This window comes from Salvelinus namaycush, chromosome 35, assembly GCF_016432855.1.
Source record: "Salvelinus namaycush isolate Seneca chromosome 35, SaNama_1.0, whole genome shotgun sequence".
Classification (NCBI taxonomy): domain Eukaryota; kingdom Metazoa; phylum Chordata; class Actinopteri; order Salmoniformes; family Salmonidae; genus Salvelinus; species Salvelinus namaycush.
Genome location: NC_052341.1, coordinates 29,480,312 through 29,501,979, shown reverse-complemented (window position 1 = coordinate 29,501,979; position 21,668 = coordinate 29,480,312). Strand labels below are relative to the sequence as shown.

The 21,668-nt window shown below is 43.2% G+C and overlaps 1 protein-coding gene across 4 annotated transcripts in view; it reads left to right on the top strand.

Annotated features, from left to right (window-relative positions):
• Positions 1–949: 949 nt before the first annotated feature.
• The window catches only part of LOC120029501 (wings apart-like protein homolog), a 47,339-nt gene continuing 26,620 nt past the window's right edge, over positions 950–21,668 (top strand). The window contains exons 1-5 of one of the 4 annotated variants that reach the window (XM_038974751.1): positions 950–1,251; positions 2,094–2,247; positions 2,389–2,578; positions 19,352–20,069; positions 20,172–20,533. In XM_038974751.1, the coding sequence (XP_038830679.1) occupies positions 2,116–2,247; positions 2,389–2,578; positions 19,352–20,069; positions 20,172–20,533 (1,402 nt within the window). In that variant the 5' untranslated portion in view covers positions 950–1,251; positions 2,094–2,115. Of the gene's footprint in view, positions 1,252–2,093; positions 2,579–19,351; positions 20,070–20,171; positions 20,534–21,668 lie in introns of those variants that run through there. The other 3 variants (XM_038974749.1, XM_038974750.1, XM_038974752.1) reach the window with 3 other exon arrangements.

Sequence of the window (21,668 nt, the reverse complement as noted above, 5' to 3'; positions counted from 1 at the left end):
TTTCCAAAAGCAGAAGTTGTGTCACAGGCTCTCTTTCCATTTCTCCTGAAAACCAGAACATCCAGTTGTTGGGAACTCCTCTGTGATGTCACCAGGCAGGCCAAAACTACATCCCACCAAAACAGGCTGACATTTAAGGCGGTATTTTCAAACAGCTCTTATAAAGGGCATTATCATTTTCACAGTAGCCTATTATTCCAAACTCATTGTGTGGAAATATAAAACACAGAAAAATCTACTTTTTGACTGCACTGGGCCTTTAAGGTTCAAGTTAGGTAAGGGTTAGGGTAGGAGTTAGGGTTTAGGGTAGGGGCGTCCCAATGATCCCGGAGAGCACTTTCCATAGTCCAATGAAATAAAAAGTTGTTCAGGTGTTCTCGGCTTTCAAACCAATCACAAGGAAGAATAGTGCTTCGCAGCGATAGTTCTCCGTCACATTCAAAGATCTCTCTTCCTGATTGGACCACACTGTACTTGCGGTGATGTGACAGTGAGGGGGTTCGATTAATCTCGTCCGGGCGCGCGTGCTGGCGTGTTTTGCACCGGCTGAAAGTTGATTCATTCGATTTGGAAATGGGCTGCCTCCCGGCCGTGATCCAGGTACCCCGCTCTGTACGACGGGCTCAAAACAAAAGTGACGTAATTAAGGACGTGTAGTAATTAGTAGGATTCTGTTTTCCCATGCAAAAGTGATTTGCTTAGACAAAAACGCGTTGTCTGCTTTCCCAATAAAAAATTGTTTGAAAATGCAAACATTTATTTTATGGAAAGATGCACCATGCTGGCTTGTTGACAACATGACGGAGTGGCGCAGATTACTGTTTGATTTAAGAGGGCGCTACTATTTCCCAGTTTTAGCCCGAACACGTAACGGGCCATTGACCGGTTCAAGCCGAGACAGGGTAAAATAACTCCCTCAATGCCGTTGGAAGCAAAAAGACGAGGGAGGGGGAACTCGAATGGAAGGCGTCGGTGCAACACAGAGGAGACAATCGAGTTTGATAGAGCTTTAAAAAATGACTATATCAGACGTAAAACCAACATTATCAAAATAACATTGTTACCCAGGATACACGGGGCTTTTTACAGTATTTGACTGTCCTATATCTGTCATAACTACAGGCAGTTGAGCCTTGTTTATATTGTTTTGCAAGCGAGCTTTGAACAGGGTCGGGAGGCCCAATCTGGTGCAGGAAGCGACCGCCTTCTTCCGAGTGTGTTGTTGAGTGGTTCGGTCTATTCGCGCACCAAGTAAGTGAGGCAGTTGTATATTCAACGCAATTGTGAAATATACACAGATTTTCAAACTACTTAACCTTAAAATCAATGTGAGCATTGGATGTCATCTATCATGTTGCGTCTGTTAGCTTGAGCCAGCTAGCTAACGTAAGCTAGCTAGCTACTAGCCAAGTAGTTAACGTAAGCTAGCTAGTTACTGTAACTGGCTGCATTATTTTAGAATTTTCGCGAGAATTGTTTACGTTATGTTGCTAGTTAGGTAGCCAGCCTCGACTGTGTCACCTGAAGCTAGCGGCTAGTTAGTTAGTGAACATTAGCTATCTAGCTAATTGATCTAGGTAGCTAACATCGTAACTAGCTAGCCATATGGGTCTGTTTTGGTTGTTGAACACTGAAATACTAGCTAGTAGTATGTAGCTACTATATTATCCCAGCTAACGTTAGTAAACTTCGTTTATGTCCTGCTGCTAACGTTAGACACACTATTGTTTCTTTAATACCGTTAGTTGATTGATTTAGTTGACTAGCTACCTAATGTAAGCTACCTAACCCAGAATAAGCCACTTTGTCTATGTTAATGGGGATGTATTGTACCTAACTGCACATTGCGTTAGCCACTTCCAGAGCAGTCGGAGCCTCAGTTTGCTGAACCTGAAAATGAAGGATCACGCGGTAGAAAAAATTGTGGTGAAATGACAGCTTCCAAATAATATTTGGGTAGAGATGAACTAAAACCCCATTTGTCCAGATTTATTACATAAAAACATTACAGTAAAAGTGAACTTAATTGTTTTGATGAGAAATTGCATATGATGACTGCAAATAATGCATTTCATATTTTGTACCCATCACAGAGAATATGAAACAGGTGTCACGATGACGTCCAGATTTGGTAAAACCTACAGCCGTAAGGGAGGCGACGGCTCATCATCCAAGTTTGACGAGGTCCTGTCCAACAAGAGAGCGACGCTCAGCACCAAATGGGGCGAGACGACATACAAGGCCAAGGTGAGTTCCAAGCGCCCCGGCCATAAGACTGAGGTGGCAGAGCAGCCCAAGAGGCCCAAGCTCTCCAACGAGAGCTCCGAGGACCCCTTTGGGTTTGACAGCGATGAGGAGTCAAAGACGGTCACCTCTCGCGTCCCACAGGCAAAAGCCTCCCCAGTCAAGCCGGCATCCACAGAACTGCCCCTGGCAGGGAGGCCAGGCTTGTCCCTGGAGTCCAGCAGCAGAACCAGCCTTGCTCCCAGTAGAGCAACCTCTAGTCTGGGGATTGACAGAACCCAACTGAGGGTCACCGAGGACACAGCCAGGTTCTTCAACACCACCCCCACAACAGGTAGGAGGACACTCATGTTGCAAAGTAGGACTAATAATACATTGTAGAATGTTAGATGGGACCAGAAGACTTTGGCTTCCAGAGGGTGTAGGGTCAAACACATCTAAATATTGTGCATGCATGGAATTTTCCTCTGCCTTGCAATTTGGCAGTTTTTATTTGTTAGAGATTCTCTGGTACTTTTGTAGACGTTTAGCCAGTACTGAAAGTAGTGTTTACGAGCCAAAAGTGGTCCCTGAAAATTGCGTATAAAGTCTCATATGTGCCCCAAGTCATTGCTGTCTCTCCCTCTGACGTGTGCATCTTGCTAGTTGTCACTCAAATGACAAGGGGCTGATGCTCATTAGCAAGAACCTCAAATTGCTAGGGGCTGGCCCACGAGGGGGAAAATGGAGCAGCACAGCTTCCAGAATAAGCTTCTTTCAAACAAGGGCTAATTGCAGCTAATTGAGAAGACAGTAATTCTGCTCATAGGTTATGCATGTATGAACTACACATTGACACACCGAGCTCAAATACTTAGTTGTCGCCAAAGTTCTGGAGCATGTCTTTAAGATGAAATATTGTGTGCCAAGTCAGCCATCCTTAGTTACAATTATTGAAACAGATTGATTTCCTGTAATTCATTACAAGCGAATGAATACAAGGTAATTATAGGTACTAAATATTTTGATTGTCCTTAGATTTAGTGATCCAATCCTGGGCAGTAAAGAAGACATTTCCTCTAGTGAGGTTACAAAAGAATATGCATAGTTATTCATTTAGGATGCAATTGTGTCTCTTCATTTCAGACCATATGTCATCCACCCATCTGATTTAGTCATCAGATTGGTAGCTGACCTCATGATTCAGACGAGTGGCCATTTTGAATGCAACACCCTGCCTTGTGACAATTTACCACTTTGCAAACACTGTTAGCTTTTGACTTTGGAAAAGTTTCCCAACTCTTGGAACAGACAAACCTCTAATCTGTCTCTGTCTTTGGAGCAGGCTTCAACAGGCTCCCTTTGGACTGGAATATTGGGGACAAACTGTCAGCCTGGCAGCCTCTCGTGGATTACTTCCAAAGCGTGTTCACTGGGGAGATGCAAACCCATCAGAATGTGCAGTCTTTATGTTGACGCGCTTCACTAATATAAAACCAGTCCACCTGACAGGGGTAGCCTCGTTTTTAGGAGGCCGGCTTCTCTGTGGCAGGTGGTTATGATTGTATTCAGCATTGCTAAAGGCGCCCGCATATTAGGTTGTTTGCCCCTAGCAAAACTCGGCTAGGCGACGCAAAAGTCTGTCTCGCATACTCCCTAAAGACCTTTCGCTCGAGAAACAAAAAGGGGCAATATTGCCGTTTGTCCCTCTTGAGCAACCGTAGCAACAACATAGCCAGAAACCCTTCCTCAAAATGAATCCAAGATAAATCAAGAAATCTGTAATTTTTATGTTTTTGCTGAGGTCTTAGTCGTGCAATTTTACATCTACCTAAGATGTTTGGTACAGTATTTCTCAAGTGGAAAAATGTCTCTCGTTGAATGGCAACAACCGCTTCACTGAAGAATCCCGTACATAGTTCCCACTCCTACTAGGTGTCGTAGTACTGTTGACCAATCACAGACGTAGGGGTGCAGACTTCGCCTACCAAACTTTGAAATAAAACCTGCTGAACACCAACGGACGACAACTTCAAATTTCGTCGTAATATATGCGCCAACTGTTTCGACTTGGAAGCATGGAACAGGCTTAAGTAGACACGCTGAATGTAATTTACTGCATCAAGGCAGCAACTTGTTGCTCTAGTTACTGGCCCGTTTCAAAGCAATGCTGCTTGCTGGTGTGTGCCTTGTCCACCACAAAACAGTATTGCATAATTTAAAATCCCTGCATATTGCTGTATGCCCTACAGTTAACTCCCAAAATAATTGAAACACTTGAGTAAACAAGGGATACAATGTATATTGAAAGCGGGTGCTTCCACACAGGTGGGTGATTCTCATGAAACCAGTTTTTAAAATGTCTGTGTCAGATTGAGTTGCAAAACCATGATGCATTTGCAAAAATCAACTGTCATCATTCAGGACTGAGATGTAGGTTTTGGAAGTGTCTAATTTTAAATACATTTTACACCTGACTTTGTACATTTTCACCCCAAATTCTCATTACCGAAATGTGTAAAAATTCTTTAGCAAAACAACTTTTGAATAAAACACAATGTTACTGTAGTTTGTCCATAAATCCTAGAAATGGTATACTAGTTGAAGTTTACATTTAAACTAATATTAATGACATAGTGTTTGTGGACACTTTCTCACGTTCCTGTGAAAACACCAGGCAGTTAAAAAAAAAAAAGTTTTATTCACCCATGATGCATCGTCTAGATCAAGTATTCCAAAACTGGGGTATGCGCAATGCCGTCAGGGGTACGCCAAATAAATAAAAATGTGATTCACATTTTTAAAAATTTAATAAAACGAAATAGTATTTTTTCAAACATTCCATTTATATTTTCCAACGGGGCTATACATTTGGGTGAGGTCCCCCTCCCCCCCCCCGAGTTGCCTCGTTTCACTGCCAAAAATCAAATTAAACCGCCTAGTGTTCAGCGAAATAACAACACAATGTCAATTACAGGTAGCCTAGTCAAATAATTAACATCCAATCACGTTAACCGTTACTCTCTCACGGGAATTCCACTAATGGCCCGTAAGTAGGCAAACGTAGCTGCTGCTGATTCCGTTAGCTTGAAAATGGATAAATGGTTTAAAAAAGTAAGGCCAGCATCCATAGAGACATACCAGTGCTACTGGTAGTACTGCTACTACCAGCAGTAGTGCACCTGTCGGCGACAAGTTCTGCTTCCACGAGTACATCCAATGCTAGCATCAGTAATTCTACATCTGTTGTTAGCCCAGCTAGCATGGACACTGACAGTTGTGAATCTGATGCAGCCCAAAGAGCTACTGCCCCCTTACCTGGGAAAGCACAGAACAACAGACAGGGACGTTGGACCATCGAAGAGGGGCAAATATGATGAACTACATTGATATGGGGTTCACTTATTAGGAGTAGTGCCTTTCCTCAGCCACGGTGTGTTTATATGTGCAAAAGTACTATCTCACAACTCGCCAAAACCTTCACTCTTGCGCAGACATTTTAGAAACAAAACATGCGAGAATTAAGAAGACTTTTGAGTAGTAAGACATGTATAAAAGCAACAGATACTATTTAATGAGAAGGGGCTAGAAGCGTCTTATATGGTGAGCTACCGAGTGGCTAGGACAGGCAAGCCCCATACTACTGTGGAGGACTTAATTCTTCCTGCTGCCGCAGATATGGCTGGGACAATGCTGGTGGAAAAGGCCAAAAAATCTATAAAGACAATGCCTTCATCAAACAACACTGTTCCATGATACATCAGTGACATGGCAGGAGATGTTTTGAAACAATTACTGCTTTGCATACAAGCCAGTGAATTCTATGCGTTACAGCTGAAGAGTCAACAGACGTGGCGGGCCTGGCACACCACCTGGTATATGTCTGTTATGTTTATGGGGGGTCAATTAAGGAAAACCACTGGAAACCAGGACAACAGGAGAGGATATTTTTTAAAGTGCTGGACAGCTTTGTGACATCAAATGGACTTTGGTGGTCAAGATGTGTTGGTATCTGTACTGATGGCGCGAAAGCCATGACAGGGAGACGTAGTGGATTGGTAACACTCGTGCAAGCAGTTGCTTCCGACACCACTTTGGTACACTGCAGCATCCACCCAGAGGCTCTTGCTGCCAAAGGAATGCCTGACAGCTTGAAAGACGTTTTGGACATTACAGTGAAAAAGGTTACATTTGTTAAAGCAAGGCCCCTGAACTCTCGTGTATTTTCTGCACAATGCAATGATATGGGCAGCGACCATGTAACGCTTTTACAACATACAGAAGTGCGCTGGTTATCAAGTTTTTAATTGAGAGATGAGCTTAAAGTTTTACTGACCATGATTTTCACTTGTCTGACCGCTTGCATAATGATGCGTTTCTCACACGACTGGCCTATCTGGGTGATGTTTTTTCTCGCCTGAATGATCTGAATCTAGGATTACAGGGACTTCTTCAGCAACTATATTCAATGCGCGGGACAAAATTGAGGCTATGATTAAGAAGTTGTAGCTCTTCTCTGTCTGCATTAACAAGGACAACACACAGGTCTTTCCATCATTGTATGATTTTTGTGTGCAAATGAACTCAAGCTTACAGACAATGTCACATGTGATATAGGGAAGCACCTGAGTGAGTTGGGTGCACAATTACGCAGGTACTTTCCCGAAACGGATGACACAAACAACTGGATTTGTTATCCCTTTCATGCCCTGCCTCCAGTGACTTACTGATAGCTGAACAAGAAAGCCTCATCAAAATTGCAACAAGCGGTTCTGTGGAAATGTAATTGAATCAGAAGCCAGTGCCAGATTTCTGAATTGGGCTGCGCTCAGAGTATCCTGCCTTGGCAAATCGCTCTGTTAAGACACTGATGCCCTTTGCAACCACGTACCTATGTGAGAGGATTCTCGGCCCTCACTAGCATGAAAACGAAATACAGGCACAGACTGTGTGTGGGAAATGATTTAAGACCGACTCCAATACAACCCAACATTGTGGCGTTATGTGCATCCTTTCAAGCACACCCTTCTCATTGACCTGTGGTGAGTTAGTGGCTTGCGAAAGTATTCACCCCTCTTGGCATTTTTCCTATTTTGTTGCCTTACAACCTGGAATTAAAATATATTTTTTTGGGGGGGGTTGTATCATTTGATTTACAGAACATGCCTACCACTTTGAAGATGCAAAATATTTTTGTGACACAAGAAATAAGACAACTTAACTTGAGCATGCATAACTATTCACCCCCCAAGTCAATACTTTGTAGAGCCACCTTTTGCAGCAATTACAGCTGCAAGTCTCTTGGGGTATGTCTCTATAAGCTTGGCACATCTAGCCACTGGGATTCTTGCCTATTCTTCAAGGCAAAACTGCTCCAGCTCCTTCAAATCGGATGGGTTCCGCTGGTGTACGCAATCTTTAAGTCATACCAAAGATTCTCAATTGGATTGAGGTCTGGGCTTTGACTAGGCCATTCCAAGACATTTAAATGTTTCCCCATAAACATCTCAAGTCTTGCTTTAGCAGTATGCTTAGCGTCATTGTCCTGCTGGAAGGTGAACCTCCGTCCCAGTCTCAAATCTCTGGAAGACTGAAACAGGTTTCCCTCAAGAATTTCCCTGTATTTAGCGCCATCCATCATTCCTTAAATTCTGACCAGTTTCCCAGTCCCTGCCAATGGGAAAACATCCCCACAGCATGATACTGCCACCACCATGCTTCACTGTGTTCTCGGAGTGATGAGAGGTGTTGGGTTTGCACCATACATAGCGTTTTCCTTGATGGCCAAAAAGCTCAATTTTAGTCTCATCTAACCAGAGTACCTTCTTCCATATGTTTGGGGAGTCTCCCACATGCCTTTTGGCGAACGTGTTTGCTTATTTTGTTCTTTAAGCAATGGCTTTTTTCTGGCCACTCTTCCGTAAAGCTCAGCTCTGTGGAGTGTATGGCTTAAAGTGGTCCTATGGACAGATACTCCGATCTCCGCTGTGGAGCTTTGCGGCTCCTTCAGGATTATCTTTGGTCTGATTTAATGCCCTCCTTGCCTGGTCTGTTAGTTTTGGTGGGCGGCCCTCTCTTGGCAGGTTTGTTGTGGTGCCATATTCTTTCCATTTTTGTAATAATGGATTTAACGGTGCTCTGTGGGATGTTCAAAGTTTCAGATTTTTTTTAATAACCCAACCCTGATCTGTACTTCTCCACAATTTTGTCCCTGACCTGTTTGGAGAGCTCCTTGGTCATCATGGTAACGCTTGCTTGCTTGGTGGTGCCCCTGGCTTAGTCGTGTTGCAGACTGGGGCCTTTCAGAACAAGTGTGTATATATATATACTGAGATCATGTGACAGATCATATGACACTTAGAATGCACACAGGTGGACTTTATTTAACTAATTATGTGACTTCTGAAGGCAATTGGTTGCACCAGATCTTATTTAGGGGCTTCATAGCAAAGGGGGCACCACTTGTCTGTTTTTGAATTTTTTTGAATCAAGTTTTTATTTTTTTCACTTCACCAATTTGACTTTTGTGTCCATTATATGAAATCCAAATAAAAAATCTATTTAAATTACAGGTTGTAATGCAACAAAATAGTGAAAATGCCAAGGGGGTGAATACTTTTGCAAGGTGCTGTATTCACTATTTTTGATGAACAAATGAAGTTTCATGTGTAAGATGGCTAAATAAAGAGCAAACTTGTTTATTATTATTCGTGCCCTGGTCCTATAAGAGCTTTTTGTCACAACCTGGCTCGTGGGAAGTGACAAACTCACACTCATGGCAGGCTTACAGTGATGGCAAAACACATCTGAGAGTGCGCTGACCCTGGTGCTAGAGGGGTTACGCAGCTGGAGGTTGAATATTTGAAGGGGTACAGGACTATAAAAAGTTTGGGAACCACTGATCTAGAGGATGATGTTACGTTAATTTATTCGCTTATATGCCTTCAGAATGATGTTCGAAGTTCTCCAACACTCCCTTTATCCCACTTGGCCTTCTCATTACCGACATGGTCAAATTGGGGGAAAAGTCAGATGTTTTTTAGTTTAGAATTATATAATTTCATTTAAAATATGTTTATTTTCAGTGTTATGTTTAACTTTGGCCTATTTCATTGGGAGATCAATGTAAAACAAATACTATGGATTTGTTTACTCTTTTGGACTGCGAAAACTGTTACGGTAATGAGAATTTTGTGAATGTTCTTAATGTATAGTTGTATAGTATCTAATTTAAAAAAAAAAAGTTATTAAATATGAGTATATATTGTAATCTCAGTGAAAAATGACACTTAAAAAAACAGTTGTGAGATTGACCCAGGTGTGGTGTCTGTTAATTAAGTAATTTAGGGGTACATTAAGCAATTAACATCCCGTCATGCTTAGGGTCATGTATAAAAATGCTGGGCAGGCCATTATTTTGGCTACCATATCATCCTATGGCGGCATAGCCAATGTCCTAATCCACAGGGTACGAGTGGTCACTGAAGGGTTTGATGAGCATGAAAACGATGTACAGTGGTTCTTCAATTAAGTTTATACTGCAGCGCATTAAGGTACATGTCTGGCACATTGCGTCACCGCAAGGGGGAGTTAGAAATCTGATAATACTTTGTGCCAGGTGCTAATGTTTCTTTCTTCACTAAATTAATGACGTGAATGGGTAACTGAAACCAGATAACTGATAATTGTGCACTTGTTTGAAGGAACTGGCTGAGGGTGATTGAATTTCGAACAATGGTGTAAGAACTGCTCTTCCTGTCTCGCGCGCACACCACTTTTTAACTGGACTGTAGGCTATCACTTAAAAGAACTGTTAAACTATTTTTATTGTATATAAACTTTTATTTTATATTATTCCTTTATTTTGGCAGTTACCTGTATCATATGAAATTGTCCAGTGTTGGTGATCGTGTGCCCGCCTGTTCTAGTTTTTAGCTGATAGTAGTGGAACCTGGTGTGGTCGTCTGCTGCAATAGCCCGTCCATGACGAGGACTGACGGGTTGTGCATACAGAGATGCTGTTCTGCACACCACTGTTGTACTGCGCCGCTATTTGCCTAATTGTGGCCCGTCTGTTAGCTTGCACGATTCTTGCCATTGTCCTTCGACTTCTCTCACCAACGCGCTGTTTTCGCCCACAGGACTGCCGCTGACACATTTTTATTTGTTGCACCATTCTCGGTAAACCCTAGACACTGTCATATGTGAGAAGCCCAGGAGGCCGTCCGTTTCTGAGATGCGCCTGGCACCGACAAACACAGCACGCTCAAAGTCTCTTAGGTCACTAGTTTTGCCCAATCCAACGTTCAATCAAACAGTAACTGAATGCCTCTGTCTGCCTGCTTTATAAAGCAAGCCACGTGACTGACTCTGTTGGGGCGAACCATTTTTGTGAATGGGGTGTACCTAATAAACTGGCCACTGAGTGTATATTCTTTCAGTCTATGAGAACTGAAAGTATCAATCATTTGCACATTTAGCAACAACACTGCCATGTTCCTACACAAACCCAGGATATCCTCTAAGGCCCAGTGTTCACTTGTCCACCTGTAGAAACTCATTGTTTGGCTGGCGGGGAAATCAATCCGAGCAGACCAGAGATTAAAGGACACTTTTCAGAGCCAGAACTTGGTAATGATGGTAATACTTATTGAGCTCCATTAAGGATTCATCAAGCTTAGTGTTCCGCCCATTTTTAATGTGGCTAATCGTTTATAAGCTTAATTTGACCCCAAAAAACGTTAACTCTTGAGGCGTTCAGTGATGGTGACGAAGGTGTGATCGTCTCTGCGTTGAGTGCCCAGACACAGAGAGAGGGTAGTCTCAATCCCTCCAAAGGACCGACTGCATAATGAACAAGGTCTGTTACAGCTCTGGTTAGATTCTAATCAGGTATTTTCTCAGATGATTTCTCAAGTGCAAAGGATTTGGAAATAATAAAACATTCCCATTTAAAATAATTTACACAGGAGGAAGGGAAATGCCAAACACAGCCCGTTCATTAAATGTCTTGGCATTCTCAGCAAAAACCACAACACCATGAAATAACTAGTTATTTTGAAGTCATAAATGTAAAGGTGTAAAGGCTCGTTGCAAACTGTGTGAAGACCGTAATTAATTTGCCAGAATTTTACATAATTATGACAACATTGAAGGTTGTGCAATGTAACAGCAATATTTAGACTTAGGGTTGCCACCTGTTCGATAAAATACGTAACGGTTCCGTATTTCACTGAAAGAATAAACATTTTGTTTTCGAAATTATAGTTTCCGGAATTGACCATATTAATGACCAACTACTCGTATTTCTGTGTTTATTATAATTAAGTATGATTTGATAGAGCAGTCTGACTGAGCGGTGGTAGGCAGCAGCAGGCTCGTAAGCATTCATTCAAACAGCACTTTACTGAGTTTTCCAGCAGCTCTTCGCAATGCTTGCGGCACAGCGCTGTTTATGACTTCAAGCCCATCAAATCCTGAGATTAGGCTGGCAATACTAAAGGGCCTATTAGAACATCCAATAGTCAAAGGTATATGAAATACAAATGGTAAAGAGAAATACACTGCTCAAAAAAATAAAGGGAACACTTAAACAACACAATGTAACTCCAAGTCAATCACACTTCTGTGAAATCAAACTGTCCACTTAGGAAGCAACACTGATTGACAATACATTTCACATGCTGTTGTGCAAATGGAATAGACAAAAGGTGGAAATTATAGGCAATTAGCAAGACACCCCCAATAAAGGAGTGGTTCTGCAGGTGGTGACCACAGACCACTTCTCAGTTCCTATGCTTCCTGGCTGATGTTTTGGTCACTTTTGAATGCTGGCGGTGCTTTCACTCTAGTGGTAGCATGAGACGGAGTCTACAACCCACACATGTGGCTCAGGTAGTGCAGCTCATCCAGGATGGCACATCAATGCGAGCTGTGGCAAGAAGGTTTGCTGTGTCTGTCAGCGTAGTGTCCAGAGCATGGAGGCGCTACCAGGAGACAGGCCAGTACATCAGGAGACGTGGAGGAGGCCGTAGGAGGGCAACAACCCAGCAGCAGGACCGCTACCTCCGCCTTTGTGCAAGGAGGAGCAGGAGGAGCACTGCCAGAGCCCTGCAAAATGACCTCCAGCAGGCCACAAATGTGCATGTGTCTGCTCAAACGGTCAGAAACAGACTCCATGAGGGTGGTATGAGGGCCCGACGTCCACAGGTGGGGGTTGGGCTTACAGCCCAACACCGTGCAGGACATTTGGCAGAGAACACCAAGATTGGCAAATTCGCCACTGGCGCCCTGTGCTCTTCACAGATGAAAGCAGGTTCACACTGAGCACATGTGACAGACGTGACAGAGTCTGGAGACGCCGTGGAGAACGTTCTGCTGCCTGCAACATCCTCCAGCATGACCGGTTTGGCGGTGGGTCAGTCATGGTGTGGGGTGGCATTTCTTTGGGGGGCCGCACAGCCCTCCATGTGCTCGCCAGAGGTAGCCTGACTGCCATTAGGTACCGAGATGAGATCCTCAGACCCCTTGTGAGACCATATGCTGGTGCGGTTGGCCCTGGGTTCCTCCTAATGCAAGACAATGCTAGACCTCATGTGGCTGGAGTGTGTCAGCAATTCCTGCAAGAGGAAGGCATTGATGCTATGGACTGGCCCGCCCGTTCCCCAGACCTGAATCCAATTGAGCACATCTGGGACATCATGTCTCGCTCCATCCACCAACGCCACGTTGCACCACAGACTGTCCAGGAGTTGGCGGATGCTTTAGTCCAGGTCTGGGAGGAGATCCCTCAGGAGACCATCCGCCACCTCATCAGGAGCATGCCCAGGCGTTGTAGGGAGGTCATACAGGCACGTGGAGGCCACACACACTACTGAGCCTCATTTTGACTTGTTTTAAGGACATTACATCAAAGTTGGATCAGCCTGTAGTGTGGTTTTCCACTTTAATTTTGAGTGTGACTCCAAATCCAGACCTCCATGGGTTGATAAATTTGATTTCCATTGATCATTTTTGTGTGATTTTGTTGTCAGCACATTCAACTATGTAAAGAAAAAGTATTTAATAAGAATATTTCATTCATTCAGATCTAGGATGTGTTATTTTAGTGTTTATTTTTTTGAGCAGTGTAGTTGACTCGTCATAATTCCTATAATGTCTACAACCTAAAACTTCTTAACTGGGAATATTGAAGAACTGGGAATATTGAACTACCAGCTTTCATATGTTCTCATGCTCTGAGCAAGGAACTTAAACATTAGCTTTTTTACATGGCACATATTGCACTTTTACTTCTCCAACACTGTTTTTGCATTATTTAAACCATATTGAACATGACTAAATAGATTTTATTTATGTATTATTTTAAGTTAAAATAAGTGTTCATTCAGTATTGTTGTAATTGTCATTATTACATAATTTATATATATATATATATATATATATATATATATATAAATTGTCCGATTTAATAGGTATCGTTTTTGTTTTGGTCCTCCAATCGGTCGACCTCTACTTGTAACTACATCAACAGGTGTAGACCTTACAGTGAAATGCTTACTTACAAGCCCTTAACCAACAATAGAGTTAAGATTTTTTTTTTTTAAGTGTTTACAATTTATTTATTTATAAAATAACAGTAGTGAGGCTATATACAGGGTGTACCGGTACAGAGTCAATGTGCGAGTGCACAGGTTAGTCAAGGTAATTGGGGTAATATGTACATGTAGGTAGAGGTAAAGTGACTGACTATGCATGAGTAGCAGCTTTCAACCTGCTCCACTACAGCCCCGTCGATGAGAATAGGGGCGTGCTCGGTCCTCCTTTTCCTGTAGTCCACAATCTCCTTTTTGTCTTGTTCACGTTGAGGGAGAGGTTGTTATCCTGGCACCACACTGCCAGGTCTCTGACCTCCTCCCTATAGGCTCTCATCGTTGTCGGCAAACTTAATGATGATGTCGTGATCATGAACGTTGACACTGATATGGAAATGTGAAGTGCACATTTGGACTAACGGGTGTTTGGCTTGCTTGTATGACATCAAAGCAGTATTTATTATAATCCTCAACGTCTCATCTTTCAAAATACATTGAATTCTCTTAATTTACAACATTTGCCTCATTCAGACAACAAAACATTTGCAAAAGTTGCCCAATTAGCGGGAGGGATGGGGGCAACTTGTCGCATGGGGTGCTCAGAATAGCTGTCAGTAAAAATCCAGTCAGCTTTGAAGCGCAGAGCCTGAGCTCTGATGTAATTTATATAATGTTACTGTACAGCCACTGTGTTCCAATTTAGGCGCTTATCGGTTTCCAAATCTGCCATTTTTCAATCTGTAGGGGTTAAAGGGATAGTCCACTCCAGAATGAAACTCCTGTCAATTTGGTGGTGCGTCAGTGGTCACAACCATTTTCTGAGTCAAGATCACTTTGAGTCAAAATGCAAGCTGAGATCTATCGTTTAGATTTGTTTTTAACATGACTTCAAAAATGTAAGCCTATGCAACATGAACCTATTAAAAACAGTACCTTAGCCTACCGCACAAACCTCATTGCTATTGGCCCAATACAATATCACTGCATATTGGCTTTGCTTGAATTGCCCTGCACATGTTGTAAGGACCATACATTTGTTTTTATATAACAATTCAGAAAAAAATTGTATATGAGAATTTTGAGGTAGGCTATATAATCACACCGGTAACAGAGCATCTGTTGTAGTAGTTGTGAGAATACATTTTAAATCATTTGCTTAGTATTTTTTATTTTGCCCTCATCTGATGCTCAGCCTCAACGTCCCTCCGCTCTCCCTTTCCTCTATTTGACACTGACCAAAAAGGGACACCGTCTTCCAGCTCATGATGACAACTTGAGTCGCACCGCATTATTTCTCTCTCATGCGGAAATCCATGTTACTCCTATGAACAGAGAAAGTTACATTTTGCGCGATATTTAAAAAGACCCAAGCCGCTAATAATACCAACACAAGCCTATCGATACACTTTCCTACTCATTCATTACAGCTGCAGTGCTGGTTGTAGCGCGAGTGTAGGAAGACTGCATTTTATGGCTTATAAAATGTTGAATAAAAGTGACAGTGCTGAGTAAGAACTTAAACATGAGCTCACTCATAAAAACAGCAGCTCTTTGCTGTATTCGTTGACAGTTCTCTATCTAGTCTTGTTTTTAAAAGTTTTGAAATCTCACAGTATCAACTTTGCTTTTGCTTGCTACGTTACTGCAGACATGGTAATGTGAGCCATCCGATTGGCCAGGGGTAGGCCCATAGTGCACTTGATTTGCTCTCCGGGCCTGCCGGTAAGGCAGTTTGTACCTTCAGACAAATGAAATGGCAACACTTCGCCTACCTGGCGTGCAGGGCAGCCGAATCGGGTGCACCTACAGGCAATGGCGCGAGACGAATAAATACAAATAGGAACGCTTTATTGTTGGTTTTTACAGAAATGTTTGGAGATCGACTAGGAATGCCTGGGAGAATGAGCAGTCGATCGCAATCAACCGGTTGGTGACGACTGGTCTATGTTCTATGAGTAGGTAAAACATATATTTTCCCCAGGATATAACTTCTAAGTAGTCCGTCTAGAAAATCAGGAAATCGTGTTGTGCCATGTCATCACGGTGGTTATCACTGGAGAGAAGTTTGTTATTCCCTATCACACTCATAACTCTTTTTGAAACATTACCTGCACTCCCTATCGCCATATGGATCAGCTAGGGTTGGGCGGTATCCAGTTTTCCATACCGTGCATGTGCCATCCCGAGATATACTGTATTAAAACTTCTGGTAAGCCCCAAACGTCACTTACCAGAAGTACTAAGGAATCTCCATAGCGGATTTACTACTAAGACTGACAACCCAGCTCATAAAGTTATGCATCAACGCAGTTTGCAGCATTCACAAAGCAAATATTAGACAACATTAATTCAAGAGAGGATTACCTCAGATTCCGATCCCCACACGTGCTTTGAACTTCGCACCGGTAGTAGGCGCGAGCGTTATGGCGAGCAAGGAAACGTGCGCTAGCATAGATGGTAACTGACATTGCAGAGATGTTTCGCTAATACCGTCCTAAACAGAAAGTTGTTAGACTGTTAACTGATTAATTAACATAGGCCTACTAATATTTATTGATATGTCCTCTTGATATAGCTGTAGGCTGCTAATGATGTGATGGTCAGCTCACCATTGACAAGGCATGTTGAATTAATGGTAGCCTAATTGTCAGACCTGCGCCGAGTTGGAGTAGTCAGTTAGCTGAGATAATGGATAATCAAAGTGAATGTATGTTTTTGGTTGCAATCAGCTTTGAAATCAGCATATTTTGCATGGTGGCTATCACAACCAAAGTACTAGGGGTAGCGAATTGATGTCAGCTTTAGCTAGGAAAAAAAAGTTGACCTACTACAAAGCTGAACGCTACCAGTATCATCTTGCATTGTAAAGTGTTCTAGCCTCTATGGACATTGTTTTGCGACTAGGAATTAAGTTAAAATATTTCTACATGCTGTGTCAGATTATTCAAGTGCGTTAACTTCTGTGCAGCATGAGTGGGGAGCTAACATGATGCAGCCCACTCCCAATGCAGGCTAGCAATGAGTAAGTGGAGCATGTACCGTGCGTGCTATGATAAGGGCAGTGTTGCCAACTCATTTTTAGGGGAAGTTGCTAGAGGCAGGTCGATTTGTTGCTAAATGACGTTGTGATATCATTGCGTAATAACGTAGAATACACAATAACGTTACTCAAATTGACTGGCCATGTAATATAAACACAACACATTTTAGAAATGCAGATATTTTTATTTTTGTAAACACATTTAATTATTTAACCATTACACATTATTGAACAATTACATTTTTATTTATTTTCTTTTTATCTAGTAAACCTACACATTCTGAACAATTATAGTTTTAAGCAGTGTATTGGTAGGTATCATGCCTGGCTGCAAAAGTACATTGTGAGTGACGTCGCTCAGCTTGTGCACAGGCAGCTGCAGTCAGCCAACAATGATTTGCAATTTGCGGAAATTGCTGCTGGCCGGGTGCTGCCTGTGCACAAGCTGAGCGCCTGCTGTAGACGTCACTCAATATGCAATTTTGCAGCCAGGCACGTGTGTTGTGACTGAGTGTGTGATAGAGAAAATCGTTTTTGTGTCATTTAGTGGGAAAATGCGTGCATTTTAGCGTTTGAGTCACTTTTCAAAAGTTGCTAATAGTTCCAAATACATTTTTAAAAGTACCTCAATTTGTTGCTAGGTGCTGTTTGGGGGGGAAAACGTTGCCAGGGTAGTCTGAAAAGTTGCTAAATCTAGCAACAAAATTGGTAAATTGGCATCACTGGATAAGGGATAGGCTGTGCTGATACAGGCTTGATCCGTGAGACACATTTTGTGACTACATTTCCCAATTTCAGTTTTATGTACCATTTACAAGATTGGCTTTGTACATTTTATTAAAGTACAGACTCTGCTTCAAAATGGTATATTATAGTCATGGGCTCCCGGGTGTAGGCCGTCATTGTAAATATGAATTTGTTCTTAACTGACTTGCCTAGTTAAATAAAGATTATGTTTAAAAAATATATAAAAATAAATTATACACTGCAGTTGGGGGAAACATGGAAAAGTTGTGCTTATTTCAAATGTGTTTCACACTGGCATCTTTTTTAGTATGTCCATTCATGTTCACACCCTCTTAAGCCTTAGCGCCACCCATCTCTAAGTATTCATGTGAGACCATGTGCTAAATGTTGTGGTTTTAAGGTAGTGTAGTAAACAAGGGGTGAAAGTAGTAGCCTACAATAAGTAATATATCGAGGTAAAAATACGCTATAGAGTCCTTGGCCTATATCTGAACATGTTCTTCACATTCACTATATATCAAACCATCCCCCAGACACATCTAGCTAAGTGGATGGGTTGCTATTGTCTAGACCTGTTCACACGTTCATGAACTAAAATAGATTGCCATATCACCACCAGACACACCTGGCTAAGTTTATGTGTCATGTAATCATCTGGCTAATTGGAGTATTTTGTTTAGACATCTTAACTGGCAAGTCAGTTAAGAACAAATTCTTATTTTCAATGACGGCCTAGAAACAGTGGGATAACTGCCTTGTTCAGGGGCAGAACAACAGATTATTTTATTTACATTTTTTACCTTGTCAGCTTGGGGATTCAATCTTGCAACCTTTCGGTTACTAGTCCAACACAAACATACTTTGTATCCCTCATTTACTCAAAGAGTTATCTTTTATTTTGGCAGTTACCTGTACCAGGTTGAACATGGTGAGATTATACACTCCTAAATTGATACTGCTGTTTTATTTAGGTTATTTTACAGCTAGCTAGTTACAATCACATGCTCATATTGACTTTGGTATTATTGTGTGTAGCTACATTTGCTTTCTAGCTGGCCAGCCAGTCTGCCCAGAGAGAGCATTGCATTGTGAGTTTTGTATTCATCTTGAGCTGCAAAATATTTCCTAAACTATTTTCACATGTTGCTCCCAACCTTATTATACTGACAAAAAAATGTTGTTAGCACATGTTAGTGTTATTTAACACCGTTTAACACTTATTTAACACCGTAAATCATAGAAATGTTTTTTTTGGGGTGTCTTATTCCTTTTGGGGGGGATTCACCAGAATGTGCATGCCTGCATGCAAGTGGTATGTAGCAGCCTATTGGAACTCAACTGCAAGTATAGTTTTTTAGGAAGTCATTGCTGTCCCACATAAATAATTACAGGTGCCCGTGTTTTCAATGTCCACACCCTGTCTTCACATGTAGGCTAACCCGGTCTGCTCCTGTTGTGGTGAATGAGACCAATCAAGTTGGAGATGTTTATCTGACTCAGCATTGAGGTTTTTTCCAGCTTTGCTAAAAGCTTCGAGGGTGTGCTGCTCCTCTCACAGCCCTAGCAGTTAGCACTCCCTAATACATGGTTATCTCCACTTTCTGCTGTGAAAATGGCACCCATGCGGCATTGTGACAGGCATCGACTTTGTTTTTAGAGCACTTCAGCTGCTCTATGCTACATCTCTGTCAGAGACGGTAACTGCCAAGACTTATGTGGTGCTAATGCATTGCTTTTTCTCCTCCAGCCAAGCCAAGCCAACCGAGCTGGTCTAATGAGGGTGCGACTGCAGAGAAACATAGCTACTCATGGTACAGCAACGCCTCGGAGAGCGACAAGAAGCCCATCGCTCAGACCACCACCCTAAAGAGCGAGGCCAAGCACTCGTACGACAACTGGGATGCTGTGATGCTTCTGGGGCCCACCTCGCCCACCCCAGAGCCCACTAGAAACCCCTCAATGTGGGGTGGCGCGGGCAGCTACGGCCTGGGTCTGGCCAGGGAGGACAAGCCATCCCCAGAGCCGACCCCCAGTTACGTAGTGGGCCAGAGGGATTTCGAAGTCCCCATCGAGCCCTCCGAGTCCCAGGACCACTCCCAGTCTCTCCTCAGGGCTAGCACCAACTGCCGGACCTACCACCGGCCCAACAAAGGCAAGCAGGCCGGGGACTCTGACAGCACCAGTAGTACTAGCACCAGTACCAGCACATCCTTCAGTAGTGGGCCCGGATCTAGCCCACTCAAGACCAACAATACGGAGAACAGCAACAAGCCGGCGGGCCGTGGGAGGACGAGAGACTACACAGTGCTGCACCCGTCCTGCCTGTCGATGTTTAACGTCACCATTCAGGACCGGGTCATGGAGGAATACACCCCTGCTTCCGCCGTGGCTGCCCCCCTGACAGACCCGGGAGAGGCTGGCCGACTGAAAAAGAAGAATGAACCAGCACCGGCCAAGCCCATCAGGTGACGACCTGCTACCTACTAGTGATGGGGGGGGATCGATAGTTACATATTGTAATATTATTTTGGACAATATTATATCCTTTTTCTCTCTCTCTCTCCCAGGTTCAGACCTACACAGAGCAAGGCCAAGAAAGACACCAAGCTGGACTTCTTTGGCTTCGAGGAAAACGAGGCAGGCCGTGGTGCCAACCAGGAGGAGGGCAGTTCTGACCCTGCGGCATCCGGCAGCTCCAATTACAAGATTAAGTACTTTGGCTTTGACGATATGAGCGGCAGTGACAGCGACGAAGACGAGGACTCCCACGCCAAAGAGAGGAAGGCTAAGAGGGCTGTAGCCACCGCTGCTGCAGCCACAGCCTCCCTTGCTGCCATGGAGATGAGGGTGGACAGCCCCCTGTCCAGCAGTGAGGAGCTGGACAGTCAGACCAGCAGCAACACAGGTCAGGGACAGGACCTCAGGCGAGGTCAGTACTACCAACCCCCCTTGGGAAACCACAGACCGGCATCATTACAGGGCATACTTAGGCCTCAGGCGAGGTCAATAACACAAACTTCGAGATCTCTACACAGGAGCCTCACTAAATGCTAATGTTATGTTAGTATGGTCCTCCAAAGCTAATTAGGAAAGCGAGTAACGTTTTGTTTCAACCTTCATGGTAGTTCTGTAAGGCCATTAGCGGGGGCAATTTTGGGGGGGCAGTGTTTGGGATGAGCACAAACAAACAAAACAGTCCTAATAAGAAAACTGAGACTCATCCTCACCCACTCACAGCTCTTTCCTATACAAGACAGACATGTCAGAGATAGATGGATATATACAGTTCCTTTCGAAAGTATTCCACATTTTGTTACGGTACAGCCTTGATTAAATTGTTTTTTCCCCCTCAATCTACACACAATACCCCATAATGACAAAGCAAAAACGGGTTTATATAAATGTTTAATTTATAAAAAATGTCACTGAAATATGACATTTACATATGTATTCAGACCCTTTACTCAGCGCTATGTTAAATCACGTTGGAAGCGAATACAGCCTGGAGTCTTGAGTATGACGCTACAAGCTTGGCACACCTGTATTAGGAGAGTTTCTCCCATTCTTCTCTGCAGGTTAAATGGGGAGCGTTGCTGCACAGCTATTTTCAGGTCTCTCCAGAGATGTTCGATCGGGTTTAAGTCCGGGCTCTGGCTGGGCCACTCGAGGACATTCAGAGACTTGTCCCCAGGCCACTCCTGTGTTTTCTTAGTTGTGTGCTTAGGGACGTTGTGCTGTTGGAAGGTGAACCTTCGCCCCAGTCTGAGGTCCTGAGCGCTCTGGAGCAGGTTTTCATGAAGGATCTTTCTGTACTTCTCTCCGTTCATCTTTCCTTCGATCCTGACTAGTCTCCCAGTCCCTGCCGCTGAAAAACATCCCCACAGCATGATGCTGCCACCACCATGCTTCACCATAGGGATGGTGCCAGGTTTCCTCCAGATGTGACGCTTGGCATTCAGGCCAAAGTGTTCCATCTTGGTTTCATCAGACCAGAGAATCCTGTTTCTCATAGTCAGAGTCCTTTAGGTGCCTTTTTGCAAACTCCAAGCGGGCTGGCATGTGGT